A 23,525-nucleotide genomic window follows, 5' to 3' on the forward strand; every position below is an offset into this window, starting at 1 on the left:
AGGGAGACTCCATCTCAAAAACAACAAAAAAAAACAAAGCAACAACAACAACAAAAAACCACATCAAGCACATCTTTTAAAAGAGAAAAAGAGCCGGATATTTAAACCCACAACATTTGCCTTATGGGTATGCAGTGTCCTCTTAGTTCTGAGGCCCTCATTTGTCATGGACAAGAGGCTGCCCTGCTGAGGAGTCTCCCCAGGGCCCCCTTCACATCCTTGTTCCTCAGGCTATAGATGAAGGGGTTCAGCATGGGGGTGACCATGGTATACATCACTGAGGCCATGGAGCTGCTCTGGGAAGAATGGGTCACAGCAGAACTGAGATAGACCCCAAGTCCTGTTCCATAGAACAAGGAGACCACACAGAGGTGAGACCCACAGGTGGAAAAGGCTTTGTACTTGCCCTCGGTGGAGGACATCCTCATTAAGGAGGAGACGATCTGAAAGTAGGAGATGAGGATCCCAGCTACAGGAAACACACCCAGCAGTGCCGTGGCCACATACAAGACAATGTTAACAAGGAGAGTATCAGAGTGGGCCATCTTGAGGACCTGAGCCAGTTCACAGAAGAAATGCGGAATCTCAGTGCCTGTGGAGAAGGCCAACCTCTTCATCAGTAGAAGATGAACCAGGGAGACCCAGAAAATGATGTACCAAGATGCCAGAACCAGGCGGCCACAGAGGCAGGGGTTCATGATGACCGTGTAGTGCAGGGGGTGGCAGATGGCCACAAACCGGTCATAGGCCATCACGACCAGTAGGAAATTATCCATTCCGGCAAACATCATTAAAAAATACACCTGAGTGAGGCACCTCACGTAGGAGATGTGTTTGCTCTGTGCCTGGATATTCACCAGCATCTTGGGGACTGTGGTGGAGATGAAACAGATGTCGACAAAGGACAGGTTGGAGAGGAAGAAGTACATGGGGGTGTGGAGGTGGGAGTCAGAGCTGACGGCCAGGATGATGAGCAGGTTCCCCAGCACCGTGACCAGGTACATGGACAGGAACAGCCCAAAGAGGACGGGCTGCAGTTGAGGAGCACCTGAGAGTCCCAGGAGGAGAAATTCTGATAATTGTGTAAGGTTTTCTGCTTCCATGTAGCTGGTGTATCTGCTGGGGAAGGAGGAAAAAGCAACATTTAATGAACAGCAAGTGGCAGCTCAGCTTGTTATCACTTTACAATATCACCTTCTGATGGACATTTGTCACCCTTCCTGGAGTCCTTCCAAAGACAGTGAATCTCTCAGGAAGTGGTATCTATTTTTATTTGTAAAGAGTTATCCAGCTGTTCTCTAATTTTTAGAAATCAATCTCTCTGGCCGGGTGCAGTGGCTCACGCCTGTAACCCCAGCACTTTGGGAGGACAAGGTGGGCAGACCACGAGGTCAAGAGATGGAGACCATCCTGGCCAGTATGGTGAATCGCTGTCTCTACTAAAAATACAAAAATTAGCTGGGTGTGGTGGCGTACGTCTGTAGTCCCAGCTGCTCAGGAGGCTGAAGTAGGAGAATCACTTGAACCCAGGAGGCGGAGGTTGCAGTGAGTCAAGATCATGGCACTGCACTCCAGCCTGGTGACAGAGTGAGACTCCATCTCAAAAAAAAAAAAAAAAAAAAAAAAAACTTTTTTTCATTTATTCACCAATTTTAATTCCCCCATTTGTATCTATGAACTTAAATCAATTTCTTCTTTGGTGTGAATCTTCCAGAATAACTAAAGGTATGTCATGTCTTTTCCTTGATAATCCCCATGCTTCCTTCATTCTAATAGATGTACAATAGTTATTAAGATGTGGATTTTCAACCCAAACAGTATTCTGTGACCCAGTGCTTGGAAGTGATGTTACAGTTAACTCTCAGTGCTTTCTTCCTTCCTTTAAATTATTGATACAACTTATTGAGGTTTAAAAATGCCATATGCGCAGTAAGAATATCAACAAATGGGCCGGGCGCAGTGGCTCACGCTTGTAATCCCAGCACTTTGGGAGGCCGAGGCGGGCGGATCACAAGGTCAGGAGATCGAGACCATCCTGGCTAACACGGTGAAACCCCGTCTCTACTAAAAATACAAAAAAATTAGCCAGGCGCGGTGGCGGGCGCCTGTAGTCCCAGCTACTCAGGAGGCTGAGGCAGGAGAATGGCATGATCCCGGGAGGCGGAGCTTGCAGCGAGCCGAGATAGTGTCATTGCACTCCAGCCAGGGGGACAGAGCAAGACTCCGTCTCAAAAAAAAAAAAAAAAAAAAAACAACAAATGATAGCTGTCATTACTGCTACTGTTATTATTAAATCTTATTAATCTTTTCCTTTTATGATAATTTAGATACATAACTTTCAAGGTACAGTATAGAGTTGTGATTTGGAAAATATTTTCTGAAATTGGACTTTTTAGAATAAAATTTTGATCCATGCATTAGTCCATTTTCACTCTGCTGATAAAGACGTACCTGAGACTGGGCAGTTTACAACAGAAAGATGTTTAATGGACTTACAGTTCCACCTGGCTGGGGAAGCCTCATAATCATGGTGGAAGGCAAGGAGGAGCAAGTCACATCTTACATGGATGGTGGCAGGCAAAGAGAGAGACCTTGTGTGGAGAAACTCCCCCTTATAGGACCATCAGATCTCATGAGACTTACTATTGCGAGAACAGCATGGGAAAGACCCACCCCCATGATTCAATTACCTCCCACTGGGTCCCTCCCCTTACACATGGGAATTCAAAATGAGATCTACCACCCCCTGCACCCCACAGTCATCATGAACTCCTGCCTCTGTGGCCTCCGGGTTCTGGCATCTTGGTTTATCATTTTCTTAGTCTCCCTGATTCACATTCTTCTGATGAAGAGGTTGACCACCTCTATAGGCACTGAAATTCTACATTTCTTCTGTAACCTGCCTCTGGTTCACTGTATAGGGACACAGTCAAACCATATCAATCCACCAACTTACTATTGTGTAACACTGAGAAAGTTATTCGAACTCTTAGTTGCAGCTACTTCATCTCCATGGTAGGAGTAGTAAATATTCCCTGTGTGGGAGGATTGAAGAGTGAAAATTAAGATGATGCATGTCATTTTTCTACTATGATTTGTGTGTCATACTATGGATATTTCATACATTTGAAGTTTTTTTTTTTTTCTTTTTCTTTTTCTTTTTTTTTTTTTTTTTGAGACAGAGTCTCACTGTCGCCAGGCTGGAGTGCAGTGGTGCAATGTTGGCTCACTACAATCTCTGCCTCCTAGGTTCAAGTGATTCTTGTGCCTCAGCCTCCCACATAGCTGGGACCACAGGCATGCACCACTATACCCAGCTAATTTTTGTATTTTTAGTAGAGATGGTGTTTCACCATGTTGGTCAGGTTGGTTTTGAACTCCCGGTCTCAAGTGATCCGCCCACCTTGGCCTCCCAAAGTGCTGAGATTACAGGCGTGAGCCACGGTGCCTGGCCTGAACTTTTGTTTTTAACATCACAATAAATCTGTCTTTCATGGTTATCATTTATCAATATCCCCCTTACATGGGGCAGCCATCAAGGATGGAAATCTGATCATTATAAATAAAACAGGTCTGTTACCTCTTGTGACCACCACACAGGAAGACCCCTGTGCTTCCCTGCTTCGAAGAATGTCTGCCCAGTGAATTCCTCCAAGAAGAAGAAAAGCCTGTGGACTAAATACACAAGAGGAGAAAAAAAAGGCACACAGCCATTAGAATCAAAGACAAGGCCTGCGAGAATGTGTGCTTGTGTGTACATGCAGTCGAGTGGGAACGTTGGATTAATATCAGGGCAGTGAATCGCCAAGAATGTGATGGATAAATTTGATATAAAAATTTTAAAATTTCTATACATCAAATCATCCTAAAAAACTAAGGGGCAACTTTGAAGTTTGAAAACAAGTTTGCATTTTTCATGATGGAAAAAAGGTTGTTACTATTTATGCCTAGAGAATGTTAATTAAAGACGGGAAAATAATCACTGAGGACCAACTTTAGTCCTGGAAAGTGGATAGAAGAGGCTTCTCGGAGATAGGAAAATTTGGACTGAGCGAGGAAGAGTGGATCATTGGTTGGTTTGTTTATTTGTCTGTCTGTTTTGAAACTGAGTCTTGATCTGTTGTCCAGGCTGGAGTATAGTGGCGCTATCTCTGCTCACTACAACCTCTGCCTCCCAGGTTCAAGCGATTCTCCTGCCTCAGCCTCCTGAGTAGCTGGGATTATAGGCGTGTGCCACCATGCTCAGTTAATTTTTGTATTTTTAATAGAGATGGGGTTTTACCTTGTTGGCCATGCTGGTCTCGAACTCCTGACCCAAGTGATCTTTCCACCTCGGGCTCCCAAAATGCTGGGGTTACAGATGTGAGCTACTACACCTGGCCGAATCATTGTTAATTAGGGAGAGTAAGGAAATGACAGAGTAAATCTTCTAGGCTGACAGAAGAGAATTCAAGATTGTCCCATGGGTTATTAAGCTTGTAAAAGGGGATTTGAGAGGCCAGTGAGATGGAGAAGAGAATGAAAGTGGGATACGTATTTGACGATTAGAAATAGAACATCCTATATTCTTCCTCCTTGTCCCTCTCACACTAGTCAGCTTATATTTAGTTTTAGACGGTGGTTGCAATTATTTCGTTTCATCATTTGTTTAACAAGGATTTACATGGTGCCCAACACATTACTGATTCTGAGCAAGTACAAATTGAAATGTTCTATAAAGACTGAGACCAAAGCGCCAACTATAACAAAATAGAAATCTTTCAAGTTTAAGACATGTTTGAATATAGACATAAATTTAATAGTACAGTAAATAACATACATTCATATATCTTTCAAAAGAATGATTCATGAAGTAATACCAGCTCTAGCAATGGAAGCAGGTTTCATGTAAGAACGTCTGCATAATGCATCACAAAAACAGGTCAGTAAAGAGAAATCATAAGCATAATCACAATAGAAAAAGTGCATTTGAAAAAGGTTATCACTTTTTATGTGGTTTTCAATCAGGGCAGATCCTCTCAATAAAGGAAGAAACCAAGGACAGTTGCTTAACCCAATAAACAATGGTGGTTTTAATACCACAGGCAACAAGATATGCTATGTTAAAACAGTGAACTGTTTAAATTCCTGGATACACCAAGGCAGTCTACTACAATTTCAATCTTTTGACATTTTTTTGAACATGTAAAGGGATTTTTTTTTTTTTTGAGACATTGTCTGTCTTTGTCACCCAGGCTGGAGTGTGGGGTGCAACCTCAGCTCACTGCAACCTCTGCCTCCTGGGTTCAAGCCATTCTCCCATCTCAGCCTCCCGAGTAGCTGGGATTACAGGCACAAGCCAACGTGTCAGGCATTTTGTTGTTGCTGTTTAGTAGAGATGGGGTTTCGCCATGTTAGCCAGGCTAATCTCGAAGTCCTGGCCTCAAGTGATCCGCCCGCTTCGGCCTCCCAAAGTAATGGAATTACAGACGTGAGCCACTATGTTCAGCCAAGGGATTTTTAATATGAGAAAAATTGGACTGCATGTTGAATATCAGAAATAATTGTATTATTTGTATATGATATCGTGGATACTAAGCTGAAATAGCAACAACATAACAACTAGTAAGTGCTATAAGTAAGTCACCATCTCCACCACATCAACCCTACCCCCAAATCCCCAAACCACTCTGGGTCTGGTAACCAATAATCTGCCAGAAAAAATACAGACTATAATAGAAAAATCCAATCACGTGAGGAACACAGAGACAATACCTTGAGCATAGTAGATCTTCAGTGAGTACTAAATGAAGAAGTAACTGGATGTACGAAATTCAACAGGAGACTGAAGTTTGTAGGAAAGAGTGCAGGAGAGTTAGAGACTGTTCAGAAGCTACCTTATTAAAGACGGGCCCTGGATTCCAACGGGTGCAAGAAGGGAACAGAACAGAAGGTGGGAAACACTGGTTTCTGTGAAAACTAAAGTACCATCGAAGCACAGGGACTTCACCTTCATAGACTCGATAAGTATGGGACTTTCCAGTCTCATTACTGTGGAGGTAAAGCCTAGTACTCATTCTCTCTCCTCTTTTCCTTCTTACCCCACCAGCCCTCACTGGGTCACACTAACTCTGATGGTTATCACTGAAGTTTTCTCCACTATCTGTTCCTAGGAAGCCATACTGGGTTTTTCCAAAGGCTGGGAGCAGAGAATTACAGGTGAGCATGTTTAAACGGGCGTGTTTAAAGTTTCCAGTGTCTCAAGGGCTAAATTCTCAGAGCACCTAATTAAATAAATTGTTCTGTTTTCTTTCCACTCTCCAAACAGTTCAGCTCCCTTTGAGTAGTAAGAAGATGGTAGAATGGAAAATTTTCGGTTAATTTTGTGTCGAAATAGGCAGTGGTAGGGCATGATGGATTTATTTCCCCCAAGAAGAAATTCTTTTCACTGGTTTAATTTAGAAGTCACAAGTTTTCACCTAAGGAAAGGTTAATTTCTGCAAGGAACGAAACTCAGTAATCATCTCCATGCGATGTGCCTCCCTTGAAGAGTCTTTGGAGATTTTATGGATCCGTTGGTATTGAAAATTTGTGGAAACGGGCCAGGCGCGGTGGCTCATGCCTGTAATCCCAGCACTTTGGGAGGCTGAGGCAGGCAGATCATGAGGTCAAGAGATTGAGACCATCCTGGCCAACATGGTGAAACCTCGTCTCTACTAAAAGTACAAAAATTAACTGGGTGAGGTAGCGCATGCCTGTTGTCCCAGCTACTAGGGAGGCTGAAGAAGGAGAATCACTTGAACCTGGGAGGCAGAGGTTGCAGTGAGCTGAGATAGCACCATTGCACTCCAGCCTGGGTGACAAGAGCGAAACTCCATCTCAAAAAAAAAAAAAAATTTATGGAAACAAAGATGTCCTTTCTTTTTAAATATTTTTTCTCAAAGTAATTTTTATATATTTTTTAAATTATAGAATTATGTATCTTGTACAACTTGATATTTGGAAATATATATACACTGTGGACATGCAATGTATCTAATTAACATACATTATCTCACATAGTGTTCTGGTGAGAACACTTAATATCCACTAAGAGAGTGGATATAGCATTTCAAATAATACCATATGTCATCATTAACTAAAGTCATCCTGCTGTACAATAGATCTCTTGAACTTACTTCTTTTATATAAGTGTAATTTTGTATTATTTTATTAACATCTCCACGACACCAACACTGCTCCTCATTCCCAAACCACTCTGGGTCTGGTAACCAATATTCTACTTCTTTGAAATCTATATTCTATTTCTTTGAGATCACCTTGGTTAGATTCTACATATGAGATCATGTGACATTTGTCTTTCTGTGGCTCGCTTATTTCACTTAACACAATGTTCTCTGGGTTCATCCATGTTGCAAATGACAGGATTTCCTTCTGTTTTATGGATGAATCATATTCCATTGTGTATATATACCACATTTTCTTTATCCATTCATTTATTTGCAGACGACTAGGTTGATTCTGTGTCTTGGCTACTGTGAATAATGCTCCAATAAACATGGGAGTGCAGATATCCCTTCCACACACTGACTTTGTTTCTTCTCGATATATACCCAGTAGTAGGATGGTTGGATCATATGGTAGTTCTATTTTTAAGTTTTTGAGGAACCTCCATACTGTTTTCCATAATGGCTTCACTAATTTGCATTCCCACCAACAGTGGAGAAGGGTTTCCTTTTCTTCATATCCTCGCCAGCACTTACTATCTTTTGTCTTTTTAATATAATAGCCATTCTAGATGAAGTGAGGCGATATCTCATTGTGGTTTTGATTTGCATTTCCCTGATGATTAGTGATGTTAAGCCATTTAAAAATATATGTTGTCCATCTGTGTGTCTTCTTTCGACAAATGTCTTTCAGATCTTTTGCCCATTTTAAAATTGGGTTATTTGTTTTCTTCCTATTGAGTTGTTTGAGTTTCGTATGTATTTTGGATATTAACCCCATATCAGGTGTACAGTTTGCAAATATTTTCCTTCATTCTGTAGTTTGTGTCTTCACTCTATTGTTTCCTTTGCTACAGTTTAATGTAATTCCATTTGTCTATTGCTTTTGTTGCCTGTGCTTCAGAGGTCATATCCAAAAAAAACCGCTGCCCAGACCAAGGTCATGAGTTTTTCCTCCTATGTTATTTTCTAGTTTTTCTATTTTAGGTCTTACATTTAAAACTTTAATCCATTTTGAATGGATTTTTGTATGTAGTGTGAAATAAGTATCTAATTTCATTCTTCCCTGTGTGGATATCCAGTTTTCCCAACACCATTTATTGAAGAGACTGCCCTTTCCCCCTTGTGAGTCCTTGGCACCTTTGTTGAAAATCAGTTGGCTATAAATACATGGATTTATTTCTGGGGTTCATATTTTGTTCAGTTGGTCTATGTATCCATTTTTATACCAGCACCATACTGTTTTGGATATTAGAGCTTTGTCAAATAGTTTTAAATCAGGTAGTATGATGCCTCCAGACCTCACATTCTGTATTTGTCCCGATTGGCTAGCAACTTAGAACTTTTTAAAAAGAGGCAAAGGCAGAGGACAACAAAGGAAGGAGGAAATAACTTGTGGAATGCTGAGAAAGGTAAAAACACCTTCAAATAAGAACAACAGGCTATGACCAATGCTTGCTTGGACCAGTATAAGCATGGCAGGGCAAATATTTAGGCTAAATTGTGGGAGCGAAGAACATAAAGTACACTGATTTCTTTATTACAGCTAGCAGATATTTAAGAATGTTTGCACGGGTCTTTGAATAAATTTTGCTTCTAAGAGAAGTTACTATTCCTAATTAGACGGGGAGGAAAGTCTTTGAAAGAGGAGCCTCTACTTTACTTTTTACAGCCTTTAGGAGCCAAGACCTAAATCTGCGGAAGTCAGACTTGAGAACAGAAGCACGAAGTCCCCAAGTGGCTCCCTGGGAGGAACATCAGGCAGGGACCCTTCTACCTTCTACCTGTGACTTTTTTTTAACTTTTATCTCAAGTTCAGGGGTACAAGTGCAGGTTTGTTACTTGTGCAGGTAAACTTGTGTCATGGGGGTTTGTTGTACCCAACTATTATTTCATCACCCAGCTATTAAGCCTAGTACCCATTAGTTATTTTTCCTGATCCTCTTCCTCCTCCCACCCTCCATCCTCTGAAAGGCCCCACTGTGTGTAGTTCCCCTCTCTGTGTCCATGTGTTCTCACCATTTAGCTTTCACCTATAAGTGAGAACATGTGGTATTTGCTTTTCTGTTTCTGCATTACTTCGCTAAGGATAATGGCCTCCAGCTCCATCCATGTCCCTACAAAGGACATTGATCTCATTCTTTTTTTTTTTTTTTTTTTTCTTTTCCCCAGAGTCCTGCTCTGTCACCAGGCTGGAGTGCAGTGGCACTATCTCGGCTCACTGCAACCTCTGCTTTCCGGGTTCAAACTGTTCTTCTGCCTCAGCCTCCTGAGAAACTGGGACTACAGGTGTGCACCACCAAGCCCAGCTAATTTTTGTATTTTTAGTAGAGACAGGGTTTCACCATGTTGGTCAGGATGGTCTCGATCTCTTGACCTCGTGATCCACCCACCTTGGCCTCCCAAAGTACTGGGATTACAGAATTGAGCCACCATGCCCGGCCTGATATCATTCTTTTTTATGGCCGCAAAGTATTCCATGGTATATATGTACCATATTTTCTTTATCCAGTCTGTCTAAATGTCTATGGACATTTAGGTTGGTTCCATACCTTTGCTATTGTGAATAGTGCTGTAGTGAACATATGCATGCATGTGTCTTTATAGACTGATGATACACATTCCTCTGAGTATATACCCAGTAATGGGATTGCTGGGTGAAATGGTATTTCTGTCTTTAGGTCTTTGAGGAATCGCCACACTGTCTTCCACAATGGATGAACTAATTTATACCTCCACTGACAGCGTATATGCATTCCTTTTTCTCTACAACCTCACCAGCGTCTGTTATTTTATGACTTTTTAATAATAGCCATTCTTACCGGTTGCGGTGGCTCACACCTGTAATCCCAGCACTTTGGGGGGCCAAGGCAGGCAGATCACGAGGTCAGGAGATCGAGACCATCCTGGATAACACGGTGAAACCCCGTCTCTACTAAAAATACAAAAAATTAGCCAAGCGTGGTGGTGGGCACCTGTAGTCCTAACTATTCCAAGACTGAGGCAGGAGAATGGCGTGAACCCAGGAGGCGGAGCTTGCAGTGAGCCAAGATCGCGCCACTACACTCCAGCCTGGGCGACAGAATGAGACTCCACCTGAAAAAAAAAAAATAGTAATAGCCATTCTCACTGTCCACCCTTGATTTTTGGACCCATGGATTTTATATATTGGGGATGTAGCACACTATGATTTCTCTTTGTCTTATGGTGTATATTACATCCTGCCAATTTTGTAGTCAGTGTCTGTGTATTCAAATACCTGCATCAATTATTTTTATTCTCTTTGACATTAAACACATTCCCCTATTGTCCAATTAAAAACATTTTTCAAAATACTCTCCCATACTCCATGCCCCCTTTAGGCTATGCTTTCTCTCTTCTCTCCCCTTCCCTAAAAAACTTCATAGTTGGTGTACATTTGCCACCTATATTTCCTCTACACACACTGTTCACCTACTCCATATGGACTGTTACTGTCCTACCCTTCTATTTAGAGGTAATAAATGAAGCCCTTCCTAAAATCAACGAAGGCTTCCATGTCACCACAAAATATCAAAAACTATTGTTCACTCCTCATTTTGTTGGTGCTTTCACCAGGACAAAACCCACTCACCAATTTGCTTTCCTTCAGGAAGGACCCCTTTGGAGTAGATGGTGAATCCCAGGGACTGAAAAGGGGAGGAAATGGGGAGATGTTGGTTAAACCACAAAGGGCTCTAGTGATGCAAGATTAATAAGTTGTGGAGATCTCCTGTACAAAACAGTGCTTGTAGATGGCAATAATGTATTGTATAGAGAAATACACTTAAAGACAGATCTTATGTTTGGTTATCACACATTAAAATATTAAAGGCAGTTGAAACTTTAAGGGGTGATGGATATGTCCCTAGCCGTACGGGTGGTAATGGTTTCAAGGATGTATGCGTGTTTCCAGACTCATCATGTTGTCTACATTAAATGTCTACAGGTTTTACGTTTCAATCATACTTCAGTAAAGTGGTTAAAAGAAAAGTAAATTTTACAAGAAGACCACTTTGCCTCTGTAACCTTGTGGACACCAAGGGATCCATAAAATCAGGGTTTCTTCAAGGGAGATACATCCCAGAGAGAAGATTGCTGAGTTTTGGTTCCTTATAGAAATTAAACTTTCCTGCCAGGAACAGTGGCTCGTGCCTGTAATCCTAGCACTCTGGGAGGCCGAGGCGGGTGGATCACCGGAGGTCAGGAGTTAAGAGACCAGCCTGGCCAATATGGTGAAACCCCATCTCTACTAAAAAAAAAAACTACAAAATTTAGCTGGGCATGGTGGTGAGTGCCTGTAATTCCAGCTACTCAGGAGACTGAGGCAGGAGAATCTCTTGAACCTGGGAGGCAGAGTTTGCAGTGAGCTGAGATCATACCACTGCATTCCAATCTTGCGAGAGAGCAAGATTCTGTCTCAATAAATAAATAAAATAAATAAATAAAAAAGAAATTAAACTTTCCTTAGGGAATACCTTGTGACTTTTGAATCCGACTAAAGAAAGAGTTTCTCCTTGGAGAAAATAAATTCATCTCCCACTACCACTGCAAAATTGCCTGAATTCCATTCTGCTATCTTCTTTGCACCCTAAGGGAGCTGAATTATTTGGAGGGTGGAAAAACAATAGAACAATGTATTTAATGAGGCTCTCTGAGAATTCAACCCTTGAGGCAATGGAAACCGGCCCCTGCCACCCCTCAGGTGTAATTCTCTGATCCCAGCCTTGGGAAAAACTCAGTTGGGTTTAACAGGGACACACCATGGAGAAGAGAAAGCATCAGTGACAATCATCAGAGTCAGTGTGACCCAACAAGGGCTGCTGGGGTAAGAAGGGTAAGAGGAGGAGAGAGTGGGTACTGGGCTGTACCTTTAGAGTAATGAGCCTGGAAAGTCCCATATTCATTTAGTCTATGAAGTTCCTGGTTTTTGTTTAGTTTTGTTTTGTTTTTGAGACAGAGTTTCGCTCTTGTTGCCCAAGCTGGAGTGCAATGGTGTGATCTCAGCTTGCTGCAACCTCTGCCTCTCGGGTTCAAGTGATCCTCCTGCCTCAACCTCCTGAGTAGCTGGGATTACAGGCACCTGCCACCACGCCTGGCTAATTTTCTATTTTTAGTAGAGATAGAGTTTCTCCATGTTAGTCAGGCTAGTCTGGAACTCCCGACCTCAGCTGATCCCCCCACCGCCCCCGGCCTCAGCCTCCCAAAGTGCTGGGATTACAGGTGTGAGCCATTGCGCTCGGACTTGAAGTTCCTGTATTTTAAAGGTACTTTAGTTTTTACCAAGACCAGTCTTTTGCAGCCCTTGTTCTGTTCCTTTTCTTTCCTTCTGGAAGCTGAAGCCTCTTTCTGGGAACACTTTGGAATGCCCAGGCCTTGAATGTATGATTTTCTGATGGTCTCCAAATCCTCTCCACTCTCTGCCATAAACTGTAGGTTCCTGGTAAGTTTCCTGAATCCAGTCACCAGTTCATGAGACTCACTGAAGACCTGTCCTGCCCGAGGTATTGTCTATTTTGTTTCTAATGTGATTGGATTTTCTTTTATAATTTTACTATGCTGTTGGCAGATCTGACTTCAAATATTACTAAAGAATTCTATACCATTGTTGTCATTATTATTTTTTTACTTCAGTGTCCACAGTACCATGTAAAAAATAATACTGTTTTTGACATTTGAAACTCAGGCCAATTTCCTTTATTTCATTTTACCAGTGTCTTTAAATGTTCAGGAGAATCTCAAATGATTGATGCTGAGTAGACTGCCTTGGCCTATTCATGAATTTAAGAGGAGTGCTGTAGTGTTTGTTGGTTGATTGACTGATTGATTGATTGATTGATTGAGATGGAGTCTTGCTCTGTGGCCCAGGCTGGAGGGCAATGACATGATCTCGGTTCACTGCAACCTCTGCCTCCGTCTTCAAGTGATTCTCTTGTCTCAGCCGCCCAGGTAGCTGGGATTACAGGCTTGCACCACCACAACCAGCTAATTTTTGTATTTTTAGTAGGGATGGGGTTTCACCCTATTTTGGCCAGGCTGGTCTCAAACTCCTGACCTCAAGTGATCCGCCCACCTCAGCCTCCCAAAGTGCTGGGATTACAGGTGTCAGCCACCGCACATAGCCTGAGATAATGCTGTAGTGTTTTAATATAGACTATGCTGTTGGCTGTGGTTTCCTTTACTGGGTTAAATTGTCCTTGGTGGCCTGGCGCGGTGGCTCAAGGCTGTAATCCCAGCACTTTGGGAGGCCGAGGTGGGCGGATCACGAGGTCAAGTGATCAAGACCATCCTGGCCAACATGGTGAAACCCTGTCTCTACCAAAAATACAAAAATTAGCTGAGCATGATGATGTGCGCCTGTAGTCCCAGCTACTTGGGAGGTTGCTGCAGGAGAATCACTTGAACCCGGGAGGTGGAGGTTACAGTGAGTCAAGATCACTGCCAAAGTTGTGTTTCTTGAACACCTACTAATGATACAGGAGCTAAAAAGAAATTATTTAGGCAGCTAGTGAGGGTAAGAGAGTCCTTGGTAAGAGTTTCCCTTTTAACAAAAAGCATCCCCCAGAATCATTTCTTTTCTAACAAAGAACAGCCTGAAAAATCAAGCTGCAGACATAGAAAAGCAAGCTGCAAGCTTGCACGGGTGAATGCTGTGCCGATGGGAAAAGGCTCCCTGGGGGCCAGGAGTGTTCAACACGGAGGCTCCATCTTCCTTTTCTTTGTCAGCCATGTGCGCATTAAAAAGCAGGCAATATGGCTGGGCGCGGTGGCTCACGTCTGTAATCCCAGCAGTTTGGGACACCGAGGTGGGTGGGTCACGAGGTCAGGAGATAGAGACCATCCTGGCCAACATGGTGAAACCCCATCTGTACTAAAAATACAAAAATTAGCCGGGCACGGTGGTGTGCGCCTGTAGTCCCAGCTACATGGGAGGCTGAGGCAGGAGAATCGCTTGAACCCAGGAGGCGGAGGTTGCAGTGAGCCGAGATCACGCCACTGAGCTCCAGCCTGGGCAACAAGTGTGAAACTTCATCTCAAAAAGAAAAAAGAGATTTTTTTCATTTAATGAATATTTATAGAAAATTTACTATGTGCCAGGCCCAGTTCCAGGATAAGACAAAGTCTTTCTTTTGTATTTTACATGTTAATGGAGTGAACAATTACATCTGTAATTTCAGGTTATGGTAAGTGAAATGAAGAGAAATGAAGCAGGGTGAAGGGAAAGACCATGGCAATGTGAGGTGTTTGATGTGTTAGATTAGCTGTGTAGGCAATGCCTTACAAGGCCAGTGATATTTGACAGAGACCCAAATGAAGAAAGACAACCTTGGGAAGATCTAGAGGAAGGACAGCCCAGGCAGAGAGAACAGCAAGGGCACAGGTACTCACGTGGGAAAAAAGTGATGTTGGAGGGTTCAGCAAGAAGGCAGGACTGGCTAGAGAGGAGTAAGACAGGAAAGATGAAGTCAGTCAGGGAAGTAGCCATGATCAGGGAGGATGTTACAGGCTGAGCTAAGTTTGGATTTTATTCTGAAGGTGACTGGAAACACTGAAGGGTTTTGAGCAGGCAAATGACATGAAATTTTAGTTTTAAATGACTGCTCTGGTGAATATGTGGAGATGACACTATAGAACAAGCTTATCCAACCCACAGCCCGTGTGCCACATTTGGCTCAGGATGGCTTTGAATATGGCCCAACACAAATCTGTAAACGTTCTTAAAATACTATGATTTAAAAAAAGAGATTCTTCATGCACTTTGTAAATGGCACACCTGGTCCAACCAGTCCCTTGCACCCTATGTAAATTAGACACCACCTCCTCAAGCTTATCTATAAAATTCATACATTTCACTATGGAACTGGAAGACCCACTGGGCAGCCCCTCTCTCTCTGCAGGACAGAGCTTTTCTCTTTCTTTCATCCATGAAACCTCTGCTGTTAAACTCACTTCTTGTTCGTCTGTATCCTTGATTTCCTTGGCGTGAGGCAGCAAACCTGAGGTATTACCCCAAACAAATGACACTACTTCACTAAGTGACAGGTACCATGTACCTCTCTGGAAAGAAAAAACACAACCTCAGATCCACCAATAAATGTAAAATTACCTACATGAGATGCACATCAGGAAAGAGCAAAGGATGGTCTCTTGTGGGGCTCACACTCTGACCCCCCTAACCCTCACTCTCCACTCTCCACTCACTGGTCTCTCAAATCCCAATTACTAAGCTCTCTGAGCCACGTGCAACCAGGCATTTCATCCTCCCAGCCTACGCTGTCTATTCTTTCCTTCCTTCCCCTGTTGAATCATGACCCAATCTTTCTCTCCTAGCTCCAAGATTCCTATTTCAGAACCCAGCTTCCCAGACTAAATTGGTCTTCTATGATGTTTTTCTGGTCTTTGATTAATTAAATATCTGTAGGCATCAGTAACACTGCCCTTCTTCTACCATGGTAAATGTAATCATTTATTTTCAAATCTTAAATTTGCCTTTTGATTTTCCAGCATGACATGATTTATATAAGTTTTGAATATTTTGAACCAAATCCGTGAATTACATATGTCGATGATCGACTCCGCTGACCTTAGTACGCTGCATCCCCACTGGAAAGCACGTACACACGAGAACAGACTCAGACGTGACTTGGGTTTTATTTTAATGGCTGTGTGCTTTTGTTTTCTCCTCTTACACATGTAGTCCACATGCTTTTTTCTCTTCTTGGAAGAATGACCTGGCAGGCATTCTGAAGGAAGGAGCCACAGGAACCTTCATTAATTAGAAGCGCTGCATGGCAGTCAAAAGAGGTAACAGTTCTATTCATCTTGACCAGAATTCCATCCTTGATGGTTAACACAGTTTAAGATGGATAATAAGAAATGACGCTCATGCAAGGCAGGTTATTGCGCTGTTAAGAACAGAAGCTCACATTTATGATATGGCTGTTGTATGCCACAGAAACCAGACCAGAAAAATGATGTGAATCATCTCATTTAATTTCACTCTTCAATCTTTCCATGCAGGAAATATTTGCTACTCTTATTTAGAGGTGAGTTATCTGCAGCTAAGAGGGTTTACATGTCTTTCTTTTTTCTTTTCTCTTTTTTTTTTTTTTTTTTTTTTTTAAGACAAAGTCTCACTCTGTCGCCCAGGCTGGAGTGCAGTGGCACGATCTCAGCTCACTGCAACCTCCACCTCCCAGGTTCAAGCGATTCTCCTGCCTCAGTCTCCCAAGTACCTGGGACTACAGGCATGCACCACCACGCCTGGCAATTTTTTGTATTGTTAGTAGAGAGGGGGTTTCATCATGTTGGCCAGGCTGGTCTCGAACTCCTGATCTCGTGATCTGCCTGGCTTGGCCTCCCAAAGTGCTGGGATTACAGGCATGAGCTACTGTGCCCGGCCACATATCTTTCTTAAGGTCACACAATAGTAAGTTAGTGGACCAAAATTCTGTTCCAGAAAGTCTCCCTCAAGATTCCATTTCCTAAATTACACCTTGGAAGAGTGATATATCCGAAATAACTATCTTATGAGGAGGATTTTAATAATATCAACAGCTATCATTTACTGAGACTCTTATTATACTAACAAAGCCGTTTTTAAAACCTCACAAACAAGTGATGCTGGCAATCACATTTTTTAGAAAAAAATAACAAACGTACAGTTAGATAAAAGGTATGTGTTCTTTTGATCAAGAGCCGAGTAGCGTGACTATAGTCAACAACATTGTATTGCATATTTCACAGTAGCTAGAAAAGAGGAAATGAACTGTTCCCAACACATAGAAAGGATAAATACTCAAGGTGGTGGACACCTCAAATACCCTGATGTGATCATTATGTATTCTATGCATGTAACAAATATCACATGTACCCCATAAATAGGAAAAACATGAGGTATCAATGAAAAATAAGGAACTAAAAGTTAGCTGTCACATCACCAGTGTCAGGTCACAGAAAAAAAGATTGCCTGAGTTGAAAATGCATATCTTAATCATGATTATACACCTATTAGCATGAAGGAACTATGGAGATGTATCAAGAAAAGACATGGCGGCCGGGCGCGGTGGCTCAAGCCTGTAATCCCAGCACTTTGGGAGGCCGAGACGGGCGGATCACTAGGTCAGGAGATCGAGACCGTCCTGGCTAACATGGTGAAACCCCGTCTCTACTAAAAAATACAAAAAACTAGCCGGGCGAGGTGGCGGGCGCCTGTAGTCCCAGCTACTCGGGAGGCTGAGGCCGGAGAATGGCCCGAACCCGGGAGGCGGAGCTTGCAGTGAGCTGAGATCCAGCCACTGCACTCCAGCCCGGGCGACAGAGCGAGACTCCGTCTCAAAAAAAAAAAAAAAAAAAGACATGGCATGTCTTCAGTTATTTGGAACGGTCCTATCAAAAAAGAAATTACTGTCCATAGGTTTGAATCAAATAATTAAAACTCATGAGGATATGATAAAGGAGAAAGACTGCTGCTAAAGATTGCTGCTAAATTAAAGGTAGTTTGAGAAACTCTACACATTTCGAATGGAATGAGGCTACCAAATGCCTGAGTGAATCAGGATCTTTGGAAGGACTCCGTAGAGGTTGCATCCAAGGGTGATATTGAAGAGTGATTGAATGTTGCTTTTTCCTCCTTTCCCAGTAGACACACCGGCTACATGAAAGCAGAAAACCATACAGAATTATCAGAATTCTTCCTCCTTGGACTCTCAGATGATCCTGAACTGCAGCCCGTCCTCTTTGGGCTGTTCCTGTCCGTGTACCTGGTCACGGTGCTGGGGAAACTGCTCATCATCCTGGCCGTCAGCTCTGACTCCCACCTGCACACCCCCATGTACTTCTTCCTCTCCAACCTGTCCTTTGTTGACATGTTTTATCTCCACCACAGTCCCCAGGATGCTGATGAACATCCAGGCATGGAGCAAAGACATCTCCTACGTGGAGTGCCTCACTCAGGTGTATTTTTTAATGATGTTTGCTGGAATGGATACTTTCCTACTGGCCGTGATGGCCTATGACCGGTTTGTGGCCATCTGCCATCCCCTGCACTACACGGTCATCATGAACCCCTGCCTCTGTGGCCTCCTGGTTCTGGCATCTTGGTTCATCATTTTCTGGGTCTCCCTGGTTCATATTCTACTGATGAAGAGTTTGAGCTTCTCCACAGGCACTGAGATTCCCCATTTCTTCTGTGAAGTGGCTCAGGTCCTCAAGGTGGCCCGCTCTAACACCCTCCTCAATAACATTGTCTTGTATGTGGCCACGGCACTGCTGGGTGTGTTTCCTGTAGCTGGGATCCTCATCTCCTACTTTCAGATCGTCTCCTCCTTAATGAGGATGTTCTCCACCGAGGGCAAGTACAAAGCCTTTTCCACCTGTGGGTCTCACCTCTGTGTGGTCTCCTTGTTCTATGGAACAGGACTTGGGGTCTATCTCAGTTCTGCTGTGACCCATTCTTCCCAGAGCAGCTCCATGGCCTCAGTGATGTATACCATGGTCACCCCCATGCTGAACCCCTTCATCTATAGCCTGAGGAACAAGGATGTGAAGGGGGCCCTGGGAAGACTCCTCAGCAAGGCAGCCTCTTGTCTCAGAACTAAGAGGATGCTATAGGTCCCTTAAGCAAATGTGAATTCACATATTCTGAATCTTTTTCTCCCCTAAAAGATATGTTGCAGTTTCCTATTTTCAAAGCACCTATGACTTTGCTTAACATGTTTTTGTATGGGCGGGCACGGTGGCTTACGCCTGTAATCCCAGCACTTTGGGAGGCAGAGGCAGGTAGATCATGAGGTCAAGAGATCGAGACCATCCTGGCCAACAGGTCAAACCCCGTCTCTACCAAAAATACAAAAATTAACTGGGCATGGTGGCGCGCGACTGTAGTCCCAGCTACTTTGGAGGCTGAGGCAGGAGAATCGCTTGAACCCAGGAGGCAGAGGTTGCAGTGAGCCAAGATGGCGCCACTGCACTCCAGTCTGGGCGACAGCTCGAGAGTCTGTCTTTAAAAAATTTAAAAAAAAGTTTTTGTATTGGGTTGGTAATACAACCAATGGCCAACGATGGCCAAAACTGCCATGACTTTTGCACCCACCTAATATATTTCTGCTAAATTGCTCCCTCAGTAAATCTTTTTAAAGTTTTCTTCTCTGCCCGTAGTCCTTACAGTTCCATCTTTGATCCATTTTCTTAGTGATTACTGAGATTTCTAACTTGACATTATAAAACTTTTCATGTCAAATGCTGACACGGGTCCTTGGAAATGATCCATTTGAATGTTACTGTTCTTCATCTTAATTTGATTTTGCTCTTGTTTATCCCTGGAAGAAATAGAATGAAATTCACAAAATATTCAAAGTGAAGTACTTACCATATCAAAACTCTGCTTACTAGTTTATATCTATAAGCTATTTCATCCTAAAAACCTTCCTTTGACTTATTTTCTCTCATTCACTCTATTTCTCAGAGGAAGAGATTGAGTTGAGGTCGGCTATATCAGGCAGTGTGACACTGCAGCCTCACTACTAACTTTGCTGACCTGAATTTTGTAAAAATACGAGCTTTTCAAGTTGAAAGCTGGGATCTAGATTCACAAGCTGGTTCATTCATAAAATTCACAGAGATTAGTGCTTCGGAGTACCCTGAGCTGTTGCTTCATTCCTTGTGAATCTTGCTTTCGTCCTCCTTTCCTTCTCTCTTCCCTTCTATCCTTCCTCCTTTCTCCCTTCTTTCTCTTACTCTCTTCCTCCTTCCTTTCCTTGTTCCTCTAGGTGGTTTTATTTGTGTTTTGGTTTTTTTCTTTTGAGAGGGAGTCTGGCTCTGCCCCTCAGGTTGGAGTGCAGTGGCACAATCTCGGCTCACTGCAAGCTCCGCCTCCCGGGTTCATGCCATTCTCCTGCCTCAGCCTCCCGAGTAGCTGGGACTACAGGCGCCTGCCACCACACCCGGCTAATTTTTTTTTTTTTTTTTTTGTATTTTTTAGTAGAGACAGGGTTTCACTGTATTAGCCAAGATGATCTTCATCTCCTGACCTCATGATCCACCGGTCTCGGTCTCCCAAAGTGCTGGGATTACAGGCGTGAGCCACTGCGCCAGGTCTGTTGATCTTTGATTTGATTTGATTTTTGTACGTGGCAGAAAGTAGGGTTCAATCTACTTCCCTTTGCATCGAGTTTGTTCTGGGAAGGGTTTAGTTTGATGTGCTGTGAAACACCCTATTAATAACATCCATGTGGCAGCAGAATGTGTTAGCCTAGGGTTCGATCTGTCTAAGTGGTGGTTGTCAGAGAGCATTGGGTTTATCCAAATGTCACAAAGGCAAGATTATGTTTGACTGAGCCCTGCTCATGAACGTTCAGTTCCTCCTCAGGCCAGCCTCTTCTCCATGACAGATCAAAGTCTCAGAACTAAGTGGATGTTGTAGGTCCATTAGGCAAATGTGAATTTAAATATTCCGGCTCGACCAGGCGCAGTGGCTCATGCCTGTAATCCCAGCGCTTTGGGAGGCTGAAGTGAGTGAATCACTTGAGGTCCCGAGTTCAAGACCAGCCTGGCCAATGTGGTGAAACCACGTCTCTACTAAAAATACAAAATTAGCTGAGCGTGGTGGTGGGTGCCTGTGGTCTCAGCGACTTGGGAGGCTGAGGCAGGAGAATTGCTTGAACCTGGGAGGTGGAGGTTGCAGTGAGCTGAGATTGCGCCATTGCGTTCCAGCCTGGGCGACAGAGTGAGACGTCTCAAAAACAACTACAAAACTAAAAAGAAGTAAATATCCTGGCTCTTTTTGTCCTGTAAATGACATGCTTCATTTTTACTCTTCCCAAAGCAGTTGTGATTTGGCATTTGGTACATGTTTTTACTTTAGGTTCTCTTCAATAACTCCCTTGGTATTTTCTTTCTAACTTTTCCTTTTTCTATACAGTCTTTAAAGTTCCATCTTTGGTCCATGTTCTTAGAGCCACTTTTGAGAGTTCTCACGTGTTCTTTGAAACACTTACCATATCGAGTGCTGACATGATGACACACTTTCCTCAAAAATTACCCATTTGCATGTTAGCAGCCTTCACCTAAACTTGGTTGTGTTCTTGTTTCCTCTGGAAGAAATTGGATGAAAATCATACAGTGTTTACCCTTTTAGGATTGTGCTTGTTGCTTTACATGTATGACTTTATTTAATCCTGAAAACGTTTCTTTCTTTTTGTTTTTGTTTTGTTTTGTTTTGAGACACAGTTTCACTGTGTTACCCAGGACAGAGTGCCATGGCGCTGTCCCAGCTCACTGCAACCTCCACCTTCTGGGTTCAAGCAATTCTTGTGTCTCAGCCTCCCAAGTAGCTGGAATTATAGGTGTGTGCCACCACACCTCGCTATTTTTGGGGTATTTTTAGTAGAGATGGGGTTTTGCCATGTTGGCCAGGCTCATCTCAAACTCCTGACCTCAAGTGACCCGCCTGCCTCGACCACCCAAAGTGCTGGGATTATAGGCATAAGCCACCACACTTGGCTTTGAAAACATTTCTTTGACATATGTTTTCTCATTCACCCTGTTCCACAAAGGAAGAAGCAGAGGTGAACTATAACCTGGCAACTTGACATAGATACCACACTCCTAATTTTACTATCCTTTATTTCATAAGAACAGTGATGTGATTTTTTACATCAAATTAGGAATGTAGATTTGTAAGCTTTGTTCTAATGATTCATAGTAATAAACTGCCTAGAATAACTGAGATGTTGCTTCCTTCTTTGTGATTATTCCTTTCTTTCTTCCCTCCTCCCTTTTTTACTTTCTTCCTTTCCTCCTCTTCCCTCCCTTTACTTCCTTTCCTCTTCTTCCCTCATTCCCTTGTCTGTCTTTCCTTCTTTATTCCTTCTTGTCTTTCTTTATTTGACCTTTATTTCCCATAATTGCAGTTTTATGATCTAACCCCAGATCGTAGAACACGTAATAATTGTACGATAGAAAAGATCTGTTCTCTCATATAATTTAATTTTCTTCTGAGACTTTTTGGAGATGTATTCAGGAATGGAAGCCACAGACTGTGGATTGTGTTTGGGATGCGGTTCACTCTTTTGACGAGAATTGGTAGAATTGGGTCTGCAATGAAGGATGGGGTAGTAGATGATGTCAGGGTTCATCCCACATCCCTGAGACCCTCCCGCCATCTCCACACACACTATCCTGTCTGCCAATGGTCAGTGTCAGCTGGGGGATCCACTTTTCCCAATGCATAGTGGCAGAAAGGTAATGAATGCTTACAATTTTATGTTGCTCTGGCTTTTTTTTTTTTTTTTTTTTTTTTTTTTTTTTTTTGAGACAGTGTCTCACTGTATTGTGCAGGCTGGAGTACGGTGGCTTACTGTAACCTTGAACTCCTGGGCTCAGGCGATCCTCCTCACCTTCCCAAATAGCTGGGACCAGAGGCGTGCATCATCATCACTCAGAGGGTCTCTCTGTGTGACTAAGGCTTGTCTTAAAATCCTGGTCTCAAACCAGGATTGGCCACCTTGGCTTCCTGAAGCACTGGGATTATAGGTGTGAACCACCGCACCTGGCAGGCATCATTTTGAATACAGGCTTAGTTTTCTCATGCTAGAGGCAGGGTTCCATTGCGTTTGACAGAGTTTCCAATTCCACACCACCCTCAAATGGTTCAAGCTGGTGGAATTGTTGCTCCTTGCATCATCCTTTGAAAGTGTAAGTTGTAAAAGTTTATGGATTCTCCTCAGAGGGTTCATCTGAGAAGCTGCCTCAAGCAGTTAGAAGATACAGCTTCCTGATGCAACTTCAGCTGCAGAGACCAGGGAAGGAGGGGGAGGCTTTAGAGACCTGAAACTCCTGCTGGCAGCCTTCCCACCAGGCTGCCTCCTCCCAGGAGAGTCCCTCCCTCAGCCCCAGTCCCTGGGCGGGAGCCTGCTTTCTGGAAAAAGGCCTCACAGCCTGGTGGCCACAGACCCAATTCCAGTATCAGACCCGCCGGTGACCACTGTGTCAGGATTCAACAACCTCTCCAGACTCTGATTCTCACTGGCAAAACCAAAAATCTGCCTTTATTTGATCACGAGTACTAAGGCTCCAATGAGACAGTGTATTTGAAAAACCTTGGGAATCCACTCTCCAAAGCCTAGCGGGGTTTGTTACTACTATCCAACTCAATGTACAATTGTAAGATAAATTGAAAAAATGTAGAAATCCATTAAAAAAAGTTGAAGGTCTCACATTTCCTGGTTTCCAAATAAATTACAAAGATCCAGAAATGAAAACAGTGTGGCACTACAATACATAAAGACACACATACAGAAA

At 43.0% G+C, this 23,525-nt stretch overlaps 2 protein-coding genes and 1 long non-coding RNA gene across 3 annotated transcripts in view; 2 read left to right on the top strand and 1 right to left on the bottom strand.

Annotated features, from left to right (window-relative positions):
• LOC112428595 (uncharacterized) overlaps nucleotides 1-23,525 on the top strand; it is a 92,907-nt gene that overhangs the window by 21,729 nt on the left and 47,653 nt on the right. The gene's annotated exons all lie outside the window — the stretch shown is intronic.
• OR7D4 (olfactory receptor, family 7, subfamily D, member 4) lies at nucleotides 165-1,103 on the bottom strand. The gene is given in 1 exon segment (NM_001309002.1): nucleotides 165-1,103. A coding segment is annotated over 1 exon segment (939 nt).
• Nucleotides 17,872-18,949, top strand: LOC139355256 (olfactory receptor 7D4-like). The gene is given in 3 exon segments (XM_071087041.1): nucleotides 17,872-18,090; nucleotides 18,092-18,811; nucleotides 18,813-18,949. Coding segments are annotated over 3 exon segments (972 nt in total). The 5' UTR covers nucleotides 17,872-17,881; the 3' UTR covers nucleotides 18,856-18,949.

Source organism: Macaca nemestrina, chromosome 20 (assembly GCF_043159975.1).
Source record: "Macaca nemestrina isolate mMacNem1 chromosome 20, mMacNem.hap1, whole genome shotgun sequence".
NCBI lineage: Eukaryota > Metazoa > Chordata > Mammalia > Primates > Cercopithecidae > Macaca > Macaca nemestrina.